This window comes from Rhinoraja longicauda, chromosome 16 (assembly GCF_053455715.1).
Source record: "Rhinoraja longicauda isolate Sanriku21f chromosome 16, sRhiLon1.1, whole genome shotgun sequence".
Classification (NCBI taxonomy): Eukaryota; Metazoa; Chordata; class Chondrichthyes; order Rajiformes; family Arhynchobatidae; genus Rhinoraja; species Rhinoraja longicauda.
In genome coordinates, this window is record NC_135968.1 from 1,675,653 (window position 1) to 1,688,687 (window position 13,035).

At 55.3% G+C, this 13,035-nt stretch overlaps 1 protein-coding gene across 1 annotated transcript; it reads right to left on the reverse strand.

The window, feature by feature from the left end:
- Positions 1-342: 342 nt before the first annotated feature.
- LOC144601066 (protein phosphatase 1 regulatory subunit 3E-like) lies at positions 343-11,524 on the reverse strand. Its single transcript, XM_078412997.1, has 2 exons — positions 10,520-11,524; positions 343-2,445 (listed from the first exon to the last, which is right to left on the reverse strand). The coding sequence occupies exons 1-2, from the start codon at positions 11,093-11,095 to the stop codon at positions 1,963-1,965; spliced, it is 1,059 nt and encodes a 352-aa protein (XP_078269123.1). The 5' UTR covers positions 11,096-11,524; the 3' UTR covers positions 343-1,962.
- Positions 11,525-13,035: the final 1,511 nt, after the last annotated feature.

Here is a 13,035-nt window from a genome sequence, read left to right on the forward strand (position 1 = left end):
TTCCAGGCCTCTTTCAGTTCCCATTTTCCTGTCAAGCGCCTGTGGGTCCAGACGCCGGAACCCGGGAGAGACGGCGCGGTGGGGAAGAGGGGCGGGAGAGTCGGGAGATGTGGGGTGGGTGGTCCGGGCCATCGTTCTGGTCTGGGGGTGAGAGGCCTGTGGACCCACCTCCCCTGCCCTTGGGAACTCTCCAACGACCCCCCCCCCCTCCCTCTGGATCTCCTCTCTGTTATCCCCTCTCCCCCACCCCTGGAGTCCCCTCTACTCCACCACGCCTCCAACCCTCTCTCTCCACCCACCCTCTCCACCCCCCCCTCTCTCTCTCTCTAGACCATTGCCCCCTGCCTCCCCCCCACCCAGGTTCCCTCGAATAGTGAAAGGCTTGGATAGAGTGGATGTGTAGAGGATGTTTCCACCAGTGGGAGAGTCTAGGACCAGAGGTCACAGCCACAGAATTAAAGTACGCTCCTTTAGGAAGGAGATGAGGAGGAATTTCTTTAGTCAGAGGGTGGAGAATCTGAGGAATTCTTTGCCACAGACGGCTGTGGAGGCCACAAGTCAGTGGATATATTTAAGGCAGAGATAGATAGATTGTTGATTAGTACGGGTGTCAGGGGTTAAGGCAGGAGAATGGGGTTAGGAGGGAGAGATAGATCAGCCGTGATTGAATGGCGGAGTAGACTAGATGGGCTGAATGGCCTAATTCTGCCCCTATCACTTACAAAGTGCATCCAGCCGGCCGCTCGCCCACTGGGAGAACTTTGTCCCATCGCCTCGCCCAGTGGGAGAGCCCGGAATCCAAATTCCCTCTCCCGATACTGGGAGATATTTGACCCAAAGCCTCACCCATTGCGAGAGCCTCGATGTGTTGGCACACCCAGTGGGAGAGCCCAGAACCCAAACCCCCACCCACTGGGAGAGCCTTGACCTATTGCCTCACCCATTGGGAGTGGCTGGAATCTGAACCCCCCACCCACTGGGAGACACTTGTCCCGTCGCCTCACCCATTGGGTGACACAACCCTAGCCCCCCACCCACTGGGAGACACATGTTCTATCGCCTCACCCATTGGGTGACACAACCCTAGCCCCCCACCCACTGGGAGACACGTGTCCCATCGCCTCACCCAAAACCCCTCACGCACTGTGAAAGGGTGGAACCCATCGCCTCACCCACTGGGAGAACCTGGATCCCAACCACTCACCACCCAAAATCCACCTCGCACTGAGAGAGCCTGGCCCCATCGCCTCACCCATTGGACAACACTCCATCCTCACCCACTGGGAGAGCCTCTCGTGGGGAAGGTGCTGAGGGCAGGGATCGCTGGGCTGGCCCCAGGGTGGGGGTGGGTGTCATATAGAAACATAGAAAGTAGATGCAGGAGGAGGTCATTCGGCCTTTCGAGCCAGCACCGCCATTCATTGTGATCATGATTGATCGTCCACAATCAGTACCCCGTGCCTGCCTTCTCCCCGTACCCCTTGATTCCACTAGCCCCTAGAGCTCTATCCAACTCTCTTTTGAAATCCATCCAGTGAATCGGCCTCCACTGCCCTCTGTGGCAGTGAATTCCACAAACTCACAACTCTCTGGGTGAAAAAGTTTTTTTCTCATCTCGGTTTTAAATGGCCTCCCCTATAATTTTTAGACTGTGTGGCCCCTGGTTCTGGACTCCCCCAACATTGGGAACATTTTCCCTGCATCTGGCTTGTCCAGTCCTTTTAATAATTTTATACGTCTGTACAAGATCCCCTCTCGTCCTTCAAAACTCCAGTGAATGAAAGCCCAGTCTTTCCTCATGCGACAGTCCCGCCATCCCGGTGATTAACCTGGTGAACCTACGCTGCGCTGCCTCAATAGCAACGACGTCCTTCCTCAGATTAGGAGAGCAAACCTACACGCAATACACCAGGTGTGGTCTCACCGTGGGCCCGGTATAACTGCAGAAGGACCTCCTTGCTCCTATATGAAGTGGATCCAGCTGGGGCCGCAGTGCTCTGGGGGTGGGGAGGGTGCGGGGGGTGGAGCGGGCTTGGGGGGCGCTGCCGAGGCCACTGCCCGTAGCCGGTAGTTTGTGCCGCCGTTGTTGTCCCAGTAGCTGTGCGGGCCGGTGGTGAACCGGAGAGCGAGCTGGAGCCCGCAGGTGCCCGCGGCGGCGGGGCGCTGAAGCTCGAAGGCGAAGCGGTCGGCGTGCCGGTCAGCGGAGCCGGGGATGAACCGAGCCGGCGTGTCGGTGTGGGAGAGCCAGCTGTCCGAGGTGTGCCGCACCCACACCTCCTTGGTGAAGGCCACGTTCAGCACCCGCACCGTGCCCCGCACCCGGGCGCCCTCCACCGACAGCCCCTCCAGGCAAACCTTGTCTCGCCGAAGCCGCTCGGCAAAGCCCGGCTGCCCCAGCGGGTTGGCAAAGGCCGGCTCCAGCCTCCATGGATGCTGCCCGCAGTCCTGCAGAGAGAAGGGGGGGGGGAGGTCAGAAACAGGCCCTTCAGCCCACAGCCTCCCTGCTAGCCCCTTACATCAACCTTACTACAGAGCCCTGGGGAGAGAAGGGGGTCAGAACCAGGCCCTTCAGCCCACAGCCTCCATGCTAGCCCCTTACATCAACCTCACTGTACAGAGCGCTGGGGGGAGAGAGGGTCATAACCAGGCCCTTCAGCCCACAACCTCCCCGTTAGCCCCTTACATCAACCTCACTGTACAGAGCGCTGGGAGAAGAGAGGGTTATAAACAGGCCCTTCAGCCCACAGCTTCCCTGCTAGCCCCTTACATCAACCCCACTGTACAGAGCCCTGACGAGAGAGGGTTATAAACAGGCCCTTCAGCCCACAACCTCCTTGCTAGCCCCTTACATCAACCTCACTGTACAGAGCACTGGGGGGGAGGGGTCATAAACAGGCCCTTCAGCCCACAGCTTCCCTGCTAGCCCCTTACATCAACCCCACTGCACAGAGCGCTGGGGAGAGAGGGAGTTGGAACCAGGCCCTTCACCCCACAACCTCCCTGCTAGTCCCTTACATCAACACAGCACAGAGCCCTGGCGAGAGAGAGGGTCAGAAACAGGCCCTTCAGCCCACAGCCTCCCTGCTAGCCCCTTACATCAACCTCATTGCACAGAACCCTGGGGAGAGAGGGTCAGAAACAGGCCCTTCAGCCCACAACCTCCCTGCTGCCCCCTTACATCAACCTTACTGAACAGAGTGCTGAGGAGGCAGGGAGTTAGAAACAGGCCATTCAACCCACAGCTTCCATGCTAGCCCCTTACATCAACCTCATTGCAGAGCCCTGGGGAGAGAGGGTTAGAAACAGGCCATTCGGCCCACAGCCTCCCTACTGGCCCCATACAACAACCTTACTACACAGATCCCTGGGGAGAGAGGGAGTTGGAACTAGGCCCTTCACCCCACAGCCTCCCTGCTAGCCCCTTACATCAACCTTACTGCACAGAGCCCTGGCAAGAGAGAGGGTCAGAAACAGTCCATTCAGCCCACAGCCTCCCTGCTAGCCCCTTACATCAACCTCACTGCACAGTGCCCTGGGGACAGAGGGAGTCGGATCCAGGCCCTTCAGCCCACAGCCTCCCTGCTAGCCCCTTACATCAACACTGCACAGAGCCCTGGCGAGAGAGGGTCATAAACAGGCCCTTCACCGCACAGCTTTCCTGCTAGCCCCTTACATCAACACTGTGCAGAGCCCTGGGGAGAGAGGGAGTCGGAACCAGGCCCTTCAGCCCACAACCTCTCTGCTAGCCCCTTACATCAACACTGCACAGAGCCCTGGCGAGAGAGAGGGTCAGAAATAGGCCATTCAGCCCACAGCCTCCCTGCTAGCCCCTTACATCAACCTCACTGCACAGAGCCCTGGGGACAGAAGTCAGAAACAGGCCCTTCAGCCCACAACCTCCCTGCCAGCCCTCCCACTAGCCATTTATATCAAAATTACACCAACCCCTCTGCACGGACTCCCAGGAAGAGTCAGTAGCAGGCCATTCGGCCCACATTCTTCCTGCTAACCCCCTTACATCAATCCGACTGCACAAGGCCCTGGGGAAAGGGAGGGGGAGTGGGAGTCAGGACCAGGCCATTCAGCCCACAGCCACCCTGCTACCCCGGTGCACAGGGACCTGGGGGCGGGAGGGAGTCAGAACCAGCCATTCGGCCCACAACCTCCCTGCTAGCCCTCCCTACCATCCATATACATCAAAGACACATCAATCCCACTATTGACTGAGTGACACAGCAGGGGAAACAGGCCTTTCGGCCCGCACAGTGCATGCTGGCCATGAGCACCAAACCCGACTCGGACCCCGTTTCATTCTCCCTGCATTTCCGTCAACTCCCCTCGGCTCTGCCCCTCACCCACACTCTCCAAGGGAGGAGGGGATGGAGATTCACTGGGAGAGAGAACGTACAAACTCCGCACCGGCCCATCACACACACACACACACACTCCCAGGGGCAGGGAAGTGAGGGCCATTGAGATTCAGGAGCCTTTGCGAAGATTTCCTGACTGTTTACGGCCTCTTTCAAAATTCTGTTTGGCTCCAGGTCCCATAAAACTATTTATTGGCAGGAAAAAAAAAAGCCTATCGATCTGGGGTTTTAAAATATTAATAGTTCCAGCATATCCTGTACTCTCCGCATTTCCTTCGCTGCTCTGGTGTATATATGACTGCAATTTATTAAAAAACCTTTGACATCAACGTAGATGTCATGATGGTGTGCAGGAACGAACTGCAGATGCTGATTTACACCGAAGATAGACACAAAATGCTGGAGTAACTCAGCGGGTCAGGCAGCATCTCTGGAGAGAGGGAATGGGTGACGTTTCGGGTCGAGACCCTTCTTCAGACTGATGTCAGGGAAGGGGGCAGGACAAAGAAAGGATGTAGTAGGAGACAGGAAGACGAGTGGGAGAACGGGGAAGGGGGAGGGGAAAGAGAGGGACAGAGGAACTATCTGAAGTTAGAGAAGTCAATGTTCATACCGTTGGGGTGTAAACTGCCCAAGCGAAATATGAGGTGCTGTTCCTCCAATTTGCGCTGGGCCTCACTCTGACAGTGGAGGAGGCCCAGACAGAAAGGTCAGATTGGGAATGGGAGGGGGAGTTGAAGTGCTGCGCCACCGGGAGATCAGGTTGGTTAAGGCGGACTGAGCGAAGGTGTTGAGCGAAACGATCGCCGAGCCTGCGCTTGGTCTCGCCGATGTAGAGAAGTTGACTTCGGGTACAGCGGATACAATAGATGAGGGTGGAGGAGCAGCATCTCATATTTCTGATGTCAGGGGAGTGGGCGGTACAGAGATAAAATGTAGTCGGAGACAGGAAGACTGGTCGGAGAACTGGGAAGGGGGACAATAGACAATAGGTGCAGGAGGAGGCCATTCGGCCCCTGCGAGCCAGCACCACCATTCAATGTGATCATGGCTGATCATTCTCAATCAGTACCCCGTTCCTGCCTTCTCCCCATACCCCCTGACTCCGCTATCCTTAAGAGCTCTATCTAGTTCTCTCTTGAATGCATTCAGAGAATTGGCCTCCACTGCCTTCTGAGGCAGAGAATTCCACAGATTCACAACTCTCAGACTGAAAAAGTTTTTCCTCATCTCAGTTCTAAATGGCCTACCCTTTATTCTTAAACTGCGGCCTCTTGTTCTGGACTCCCCCAACATTGGGAACATGTTTCCTGCCTCTAACGTGTCCAACCCCTTAATAATCTTATACGTTTCGATAAGATCTCCTCTCATCCTTCTAAATTCCAGTGTATACAAGCCTAGTCACTCCAGTCTTTCAACATATGACAGTCCAGCCATTCCGGGAATTAACCTAGTAAACCTACGCTGCACGCCCTCAATAGCAAGAATATCCTTCCAAAAATTTGGAGACCAAAACTGCACACAGTACTCCAGGTGCAGTCTCACTAGGGCCCTGTACAACTGCACACAGTACTCCAGGTGCGGTCTCACTAGGGCCCTGTAAAACTGCAGAAGGACCTCTTTGCTCCTATACTCAACTCCTCTTGTTATGAAGGCCAACATTCCATTGGCTTTCTTCACTGAGGGGATGGAGAGACAGGGAAAGCATGGGCTACTTGAAGTTAGAGACGTCAGTGTTCACACCGCTGGGGTGTAAGCTGCCCAAGTGAACTATGAGGTGCTGTTCCTCCAATTTGCGCTGGGCCTCACTCTGACTGTGGAGAAGGCTAGACCAGACCCTGACTCTAGTCTGAAGAAGGGTCTCGACCCGAAACGTCACCTATTCCTTCTCTCCGGAGATGTTGTCTGTCCCGCTGAGTTACTCCGGCATTTTGTGTCTGTCTTCCCCTTGGTTTTTAAGCAGCCCAAGCGAAATATGAGGTGCTGTTCCTCCAATTTGCGTTGGGCCTCACTCTGAGAATGGAGGAGGCCCAGGACAGAAAGGTCAGTGTGGGAATTAAAGTGTTTGGCAACCGGGAGATCAGGTAGGTTCAGGCGGACCGGGCGGAGGTGTTCAGCGAAACGATGGCCGAGCCGGCTCTTGGTCTTGCTGATATATAGAGGTCCACACCTGGAACAGCGGATACAGTAGATGAGGTTGGAGGAGGTGCAAGTGAACCTCTGCCTCACCTGAAAGGACTGTCAGGGTCCTTGGGTGGAGTCAAGGAAGGAGCTACCTTATCGAAACGTATAAGATTATTAAGGGGTTGGACACGTTAGAGGCAGGAAACATGTTCCCAATGTTGGGGGAGTCCAGAACCAGGGGTCACAGTTTAAGAATAAGGGGTAGGCCATTTAGAACTGAGATGAGGAAAAACTTTTTCAGTCACAGAGTTGTGAATCTGTGGAATTCTCTGCCTCAGAAGGCAGTGGAGGCCAATTCTCTGAATGGATTCAAGAGAGAGCTAGATAGAGCTCTTAAGGATAGCGGAGTCAGGGGGTACGGGGAGAAGGCAGGAGCGGTGTACTGATTGAGAATGATCAGCCATGATCACATTGAATGGCAGTGCTGGCTCAAAGGGCCGAATGGCCTCCTCCTGCACCTATTGTCTATCTCGAAGCTGCTGGAGGAGGTAGCTGAGGCGGGGACTATCACAACATTTAAAAGACATTTGGACAGGTTGATTAAGGCGGACTGAGCGAGTCTGTACCGACCATCGATCACACGCGCACTAATTCTATCCTGGACACTCAGGACTATTCACTGAGGCCAATTAACCTACAAAACTCCATCTTTGGAACCAGAGCACCAGGGGAAAACCCATGCAGGTCACAGGGAGAATGTGCAAACCCTGTACAGGCAGCACTCATAGTCAACTGTGGGTAAATGGGATTTTTAAAGAGGTTATTTTAGACAGCAGGAACATGATGGGCTGAAGGGCCTGTTTCCGCACTTTGTGACTATAATTGAGAGGTGGCGCAACGATAGAGTTGCTGCCTTACAGCGGTTACAGCTCGAGAGACCCAGGTTCGATGCTGACCAGGGGGGTTGTCTGTACGGAGTTTGTACGTTCTCTCCGTGGGTTTTCTCCAGGAGCTTCGGTTTCCTCCCACACTCCAAAAACGTAGAGGTTTGTAGGTTAGTTGGCTTCCGCAAGTTGTAAATTGTCCTTAGTGTGTGTAGGATACTGCTAGTGCACAGGGTGATCGCTTGTTAGCATGGACTCGGTGGGCCGAAGGGCCTATTTCATGCTGTAAATCTAAAGTCTAAAGGTACAAGGATGGGAAAGGTTTCGAGGGAGATGGGCCAAACGCGGGTTCATGGGACTTTTCAGATGGGCCATCTTAGTCAGCCTGAACATGATGGGCTGAAGGACCTGTTTCCGCACTGTCCGACTATAATCCTGAGACACCATTCAGAGTGCTGGGTTTTCTGAGAAGTCTCACCCTCTCTGCAGGGACTGCAGCAGAGTTACTGTTTCAGCTAAAACATTGGCTTGCCGGAACTGGAAAATTAACGCTTGGCTAAGTGCTTCCAAGCAGTTTTTGCTTCTTATTTCCAGAACCCTCGCCAGCTGGGCCTGTCCTGTGGCACCTCCCATAAGACTAAGGGTGCCAACTATCTCACTCCCAAATAAGGGACAAGGTGACATCACCGCCCCGCGCCCCACGCGACCTCACCCAGCCAGCGGCCACGTGCTCCCTCCCGCTCCACCAATGGCGGCCGCCCGGGCCTGGAGGCGGGTTGCTACGCTACCTCCGTTAGGCGGCGCCCGGGCCTCCGGGTCTACACTGTTAGGACCTACACTATCCGGACCTACAGTGTTCAGATCTACGCTGTCCGGACCTACAGTGTCCGGGCCTACAGCGTCCGGGCCTAATAGGGGACAAGGGCGGTCCCGTACGGGACAAACCAATTTAGCCCAAAATACAGGATGTCCCGGCTAATACGGGACAGTTGGCAACCATACATAAGACATTGGAGCAAATTAGGCCATTCAGCCCATCAAGTCTACGCTGCCATTCGACTGTGGCTGATCTATCTTTCCCTTACAACCCCATTCTCCTGCCTTCTTCCTGTAACCTTTGACGCTCTTGCTAATCAACAACCCATCAGTCTCTGCTTTAACAATACCTAAAACGGCCACCAACACCGTGCACACATCAAAATGGCCACCGCCTTCCCTCAACAAAATGGCCACCATCAGGCACGGTGGCGCAGCAGTAGAGCCACTGCCTTACTTTACCCGAGACCCTGGTTCGATCCTGACTACATGTGCTGTCTGTGTGGAGTTTGTACGTTCTCCCCGTGACCTGCGTCGGTTTTCTCCGAGATCTTTGGTTTCCTCCCATATTCCAAAGACGTACAGGTTTATAGGTTAATTGGCTTGGTGTAATTGTAAAATTGTCCCTAGTGTGTCGGATAGTATTCATGTGCGGGGATCGCTGGTTGGTGTGAGCCGAAGGGCCTGTTTCCCTGCTGTATCTCTAAACTAAACTAAATTAATTACTGCATACCTATCAAAATGGCTACCGTCTTCTCTCACCCAAATGGGCAGTCATCGTGCACAGATCAAAATGGCCACCATCTTTGCTCAACTAAAATGGCCGCCTTCACCGCACACACATGAAAATGTCCACTGACCCTTCAACCAAGTGTCCAATGGCACCACGCACACATCCTAATGGCCGCCGTCTTCCCTCAACAAATGGGCCATTCACTACTCATTTCACAATGGCTAGTAACTGTCAATGAAGAAAATAGCCACCATCACTGTGCACAGCAAAATGGGCGCAATCTTTCCATCTCAAAATGGCTGCCACATTCTTGGCACAAAATAATCACCATCACCGTACACGTCAAAATGGCTGCCATCTTTTCTTCTCATAATGACTGCTGTCACGGCACATATCAAAATGGCTGCCACTCTCTCTGAACTTCACCTTATACCATCAAATTAGCTGCCTTCACAAGTATTAAAACGACCACCACCTTCCTTCAACAAAATGGTCACTGTCACCACAAACATCAAGATGGCTGCTGTACTTCCATTAACGAATGGCTACTGTTCACATCAAAATGGCTGCTGCCTTCTCTTGACAAAATTATCAACGTTCCCACTCACACATCAAGACAGCTGCAGCGTTCCCTCAACAAAATGCAAACGGGCGGCCCAACTCCTCAACTTATTAATAAAGGCAGGGACCAGCTGGTTATTTCGTTTAGAAATACAGCAGGGAAACAGGCCCTTCGGCCCACATCGACCATCCATTCGCACTAGTTCTGTGTTATCCCACTTTGTCATCCACTCCATACATGCTAGGGGCATTAAAAAATATATATACAGAGGCCAATTAACATACAAAATGCGGTCACAAGGAGAACGTACAAACTCCACACACACACACACACACACACAGACAGCATCCGCAGTCAGGATCGAGAAGGAAAATGAGGGAGTGGAAGCTGACGCTGCGAGGCAGATGTGGGTTTCTACATTAATTGGCCTCGGTAAGATTGTCCCTCTATGTGTAGGAGGGTGGATGAGTAACACTGGAATAACGTAGAACTTGTGTGATCGGGTGATGGATGGATGGTTGGCGTGGACTCGGTGGGCCGAAGGGCCTGTTTCTGTGCTATACCCCTAAAGTAAATAATAGTGGGGCTACACACACACACCCATGCAAACGTGCAAAATAAACAGCCCTTGACGTAAAAAGTGTGTAAAAAAAACTAGATGCTGGAAATCTGAAACAAAAACAGGAAACCCAAGCACTCAGCGGGCCAGGCGGCATCTGTGGAGGGAATAGATCTCGTTTCATCTAGAAGCTTTTTCATCCCTTACCCTCCCCTCCATCCACCCCCCTTCTCTTCCACCCCCTCTCTCCTAACCTCCCTCATTTTCCCTCTCCCTCCCCTCTGCCCACCCCCTACCAACCCTTTTCCTCCCGTCCTCTCCCCCCCCCCCGCTTTCACCCTCCGCTCCCCTCATTCCCTCCCACCCCTCTCCCCTCCCTACCTCCGCCCACCGCCCCCTCCCCGCCACCAACCCTTATCCCCCTCCCTCCCCCATTCCTTCCCACACAGACCCACCCCCTCTCCCCCTCACCTTGCCGCCCATCCCCATCTCCAGCCAGGGGCCTGGGCCTGGTGTGCGGCCTAGTCCGGCGTTGCGCAGTGTCAAAGCCTGGGCCTGTAGTTGATCCCGTGCCTGGCACTGAAGCTGAGCCTGGGCCTGTAGTTGAACCTGTGCCCGGGCCTGTAGCTGAGCCCGGGCCTGGGCCTGCAGATGATCCCGTGCCTGGGCGAGGGTGGGCACACGAGGGGGTTGCCAGCAGTTGAAGCGCCTCACGGCTGCCAGTTCCAGTCCCAGCGAGTCGGCGAACCGCACCCGCTTCCTGGTGTTGGGGCTTCGGCTGCGACCTCGTCCCGCGGACCCTCTCCCCCTGCCCCTCCCACGGCCCCGACCTTCCTCCTCGCCTGGGCCGACCCGGCCCACCCCCGCCGGCAGCGAGCTGGCCCTCCACCTCCGCCGGTCCCTCGGTGAGGGGGGGGCCGCCGATCGTCCGCGGGACTCCTCGTCCGCCCCCTCCTCTCCCCCCTCCCGGTACGCCTTCTCGTAAAGGCCCGAGATGTAGCTTAGGTTGCGGGGAATGTCCACATTGGGGGGTGGGGGCCTGAACATGGTGTGGGAGGGAGGGAGGGCGGGGGGAGGGGGGGAGAGGGGGGGGAGGCCGGGGGGTGTGGGGGTGAGAGGGTCGTTTCTGCTAACTTACTGTCCCCCCCACTGCTCCGGCCTACATGGCCACTAGGGGTGCCAACTATCTCGCTCCCAAATACGGGACAAGGTGACGTCACCACCTCGCCCCGCACCCAAGGCGGCCACTTGCTCCCGCTCTACCAATGGCGGCCGCCCAGGCTGGGAGGCGGGTTGCTATGCAACCTCCCTTAGGTGGCGCCCGGGCCTACACTGTCCGGACCTACAGCGCCCCCCACCCCCGGGCCTAATAGGGGACAAGGGCGTACCCTTACGGGACAAACTAATTTAGCCCAATATACGGGATGTCCCGGCTAATACGGGACAGTTGTCACCTCTGCCCACTCAATCCTGGACCCTGCCTCTCCCTCTCTCACTCCCCCCTCCCTCCCTCACTATCCCCCTCAAGTCTTCTCACTTGCTCCCTCTCAACCTCTCCATCTCACTGCCCCTCTAAATCCGTCTCACTTGCCCCTCAATCCCTCTCGACTCCCCTCAATCTCACTCCCTTCCCCCCTCGATTCCTCTCACTCACTTGCCCGCCCCTCAATCCTTTGCTCACTGGCCCCTCAAACTGTCCCTGTCAATCACCGCCTCACTGACCCCCCTCTTAATCCCTCTCACACTCGATCACCTCTCGCTCACTTGCCCCCCTCGACCCCCTCTCACTGTCCCCTCACCCTCCCCCTGCCCCCCACAAACCCTCTCTCCCTGCCCCCTTTGATCCCTCTCTCCTGTCCCCCACCTCCCTCTCACCTCATCCGCCCGTCTCCTCTCCCTTTTTCCCTATCTCTGCATTTTCATTCTCCTTTCAATTTATCTCACTCACTCCATCTATCTTCTTTCTGGTCCTTTTTCTCGTCTCTCTCTCTCACCTCGTCGGACAGTTTCTCTCTCTCTCGCTGTCTCTCTGAGACTCTCTCTCCTCTCCCACACTTTCCCCACCTGACTCTCTCTCTCTCTCTGATCGAATTTTAACCTCTCCCTCTCCTTCTCCCAGTCACTCACTCTGTGCTCTCACTCTCTGTATGTCTCTCTCCCAAAGTCTCTCGTTCTCTCTCTCTCTCTCTCTCTCCTCTTTGGTACCTTCCCTCTCTCTGTGATGGAATACCTCTTTCCCAGTCCCACTTTCTCAGTCCCTCTCTCCTCGTCTCTCTCTCTGACAGTCTCTCTCTCTCTCTCCCTCTGTGAAGGAACAGCCTCTCTCCTTCTCCCAGTCTCTCTCTCTCTCTCTCTCTCTCTCTCTCTCTCTCTCTCTCTCTCTCTCTCTCTCTCTCTCTCTATCTCTCTCGCTTTCTCTCAGTCTCTCTCTCCTCTTCGGCACCTTCCCTCTCTCTTTCTCCTCTCCGGCACCTTGTCTCCCTCTCTCTCTCTCTCTGTGATGGAATACCTCCTGCTCTCCTCCCAGTCCTCCACTCCCTCAGCCACACCCTCCCTACCTGACTCTCTCTCTCTCTCTCTCTCTCCCTCCCTCCCTCCCTGGCAGGCAGTGCGTTGCAGGCCGCTGCTGGTTATGTTGATCTGCAGAGATGCTGCCGGCTTGCTTTCCCCTCCCGCTCTCACCCCAGAGAGCCATCAGTGGAAGAGTGTGAATGGGCGGCCGCACATTACATCACCCACCCCCCCCTCCCCACCCTGGCTAAACCCCACCCAGGTCTCGCTAGGGCACCCCCCCAGCCAGACACCGGACCACTGAGGTCACGCCAGAGGTCACGCGTGGGACGAGACAGTGATAAGGTCGTAGTGATAAGAACAGAATTAGGCCATTCGGCCCATCAAGTCTACCCCGCCATTCAATCATGGCCGATCTAACTCTCCATCCTAACCCCATCCTCCTGCCTTCTCCCCGTAACCCCTGACACCCGCAC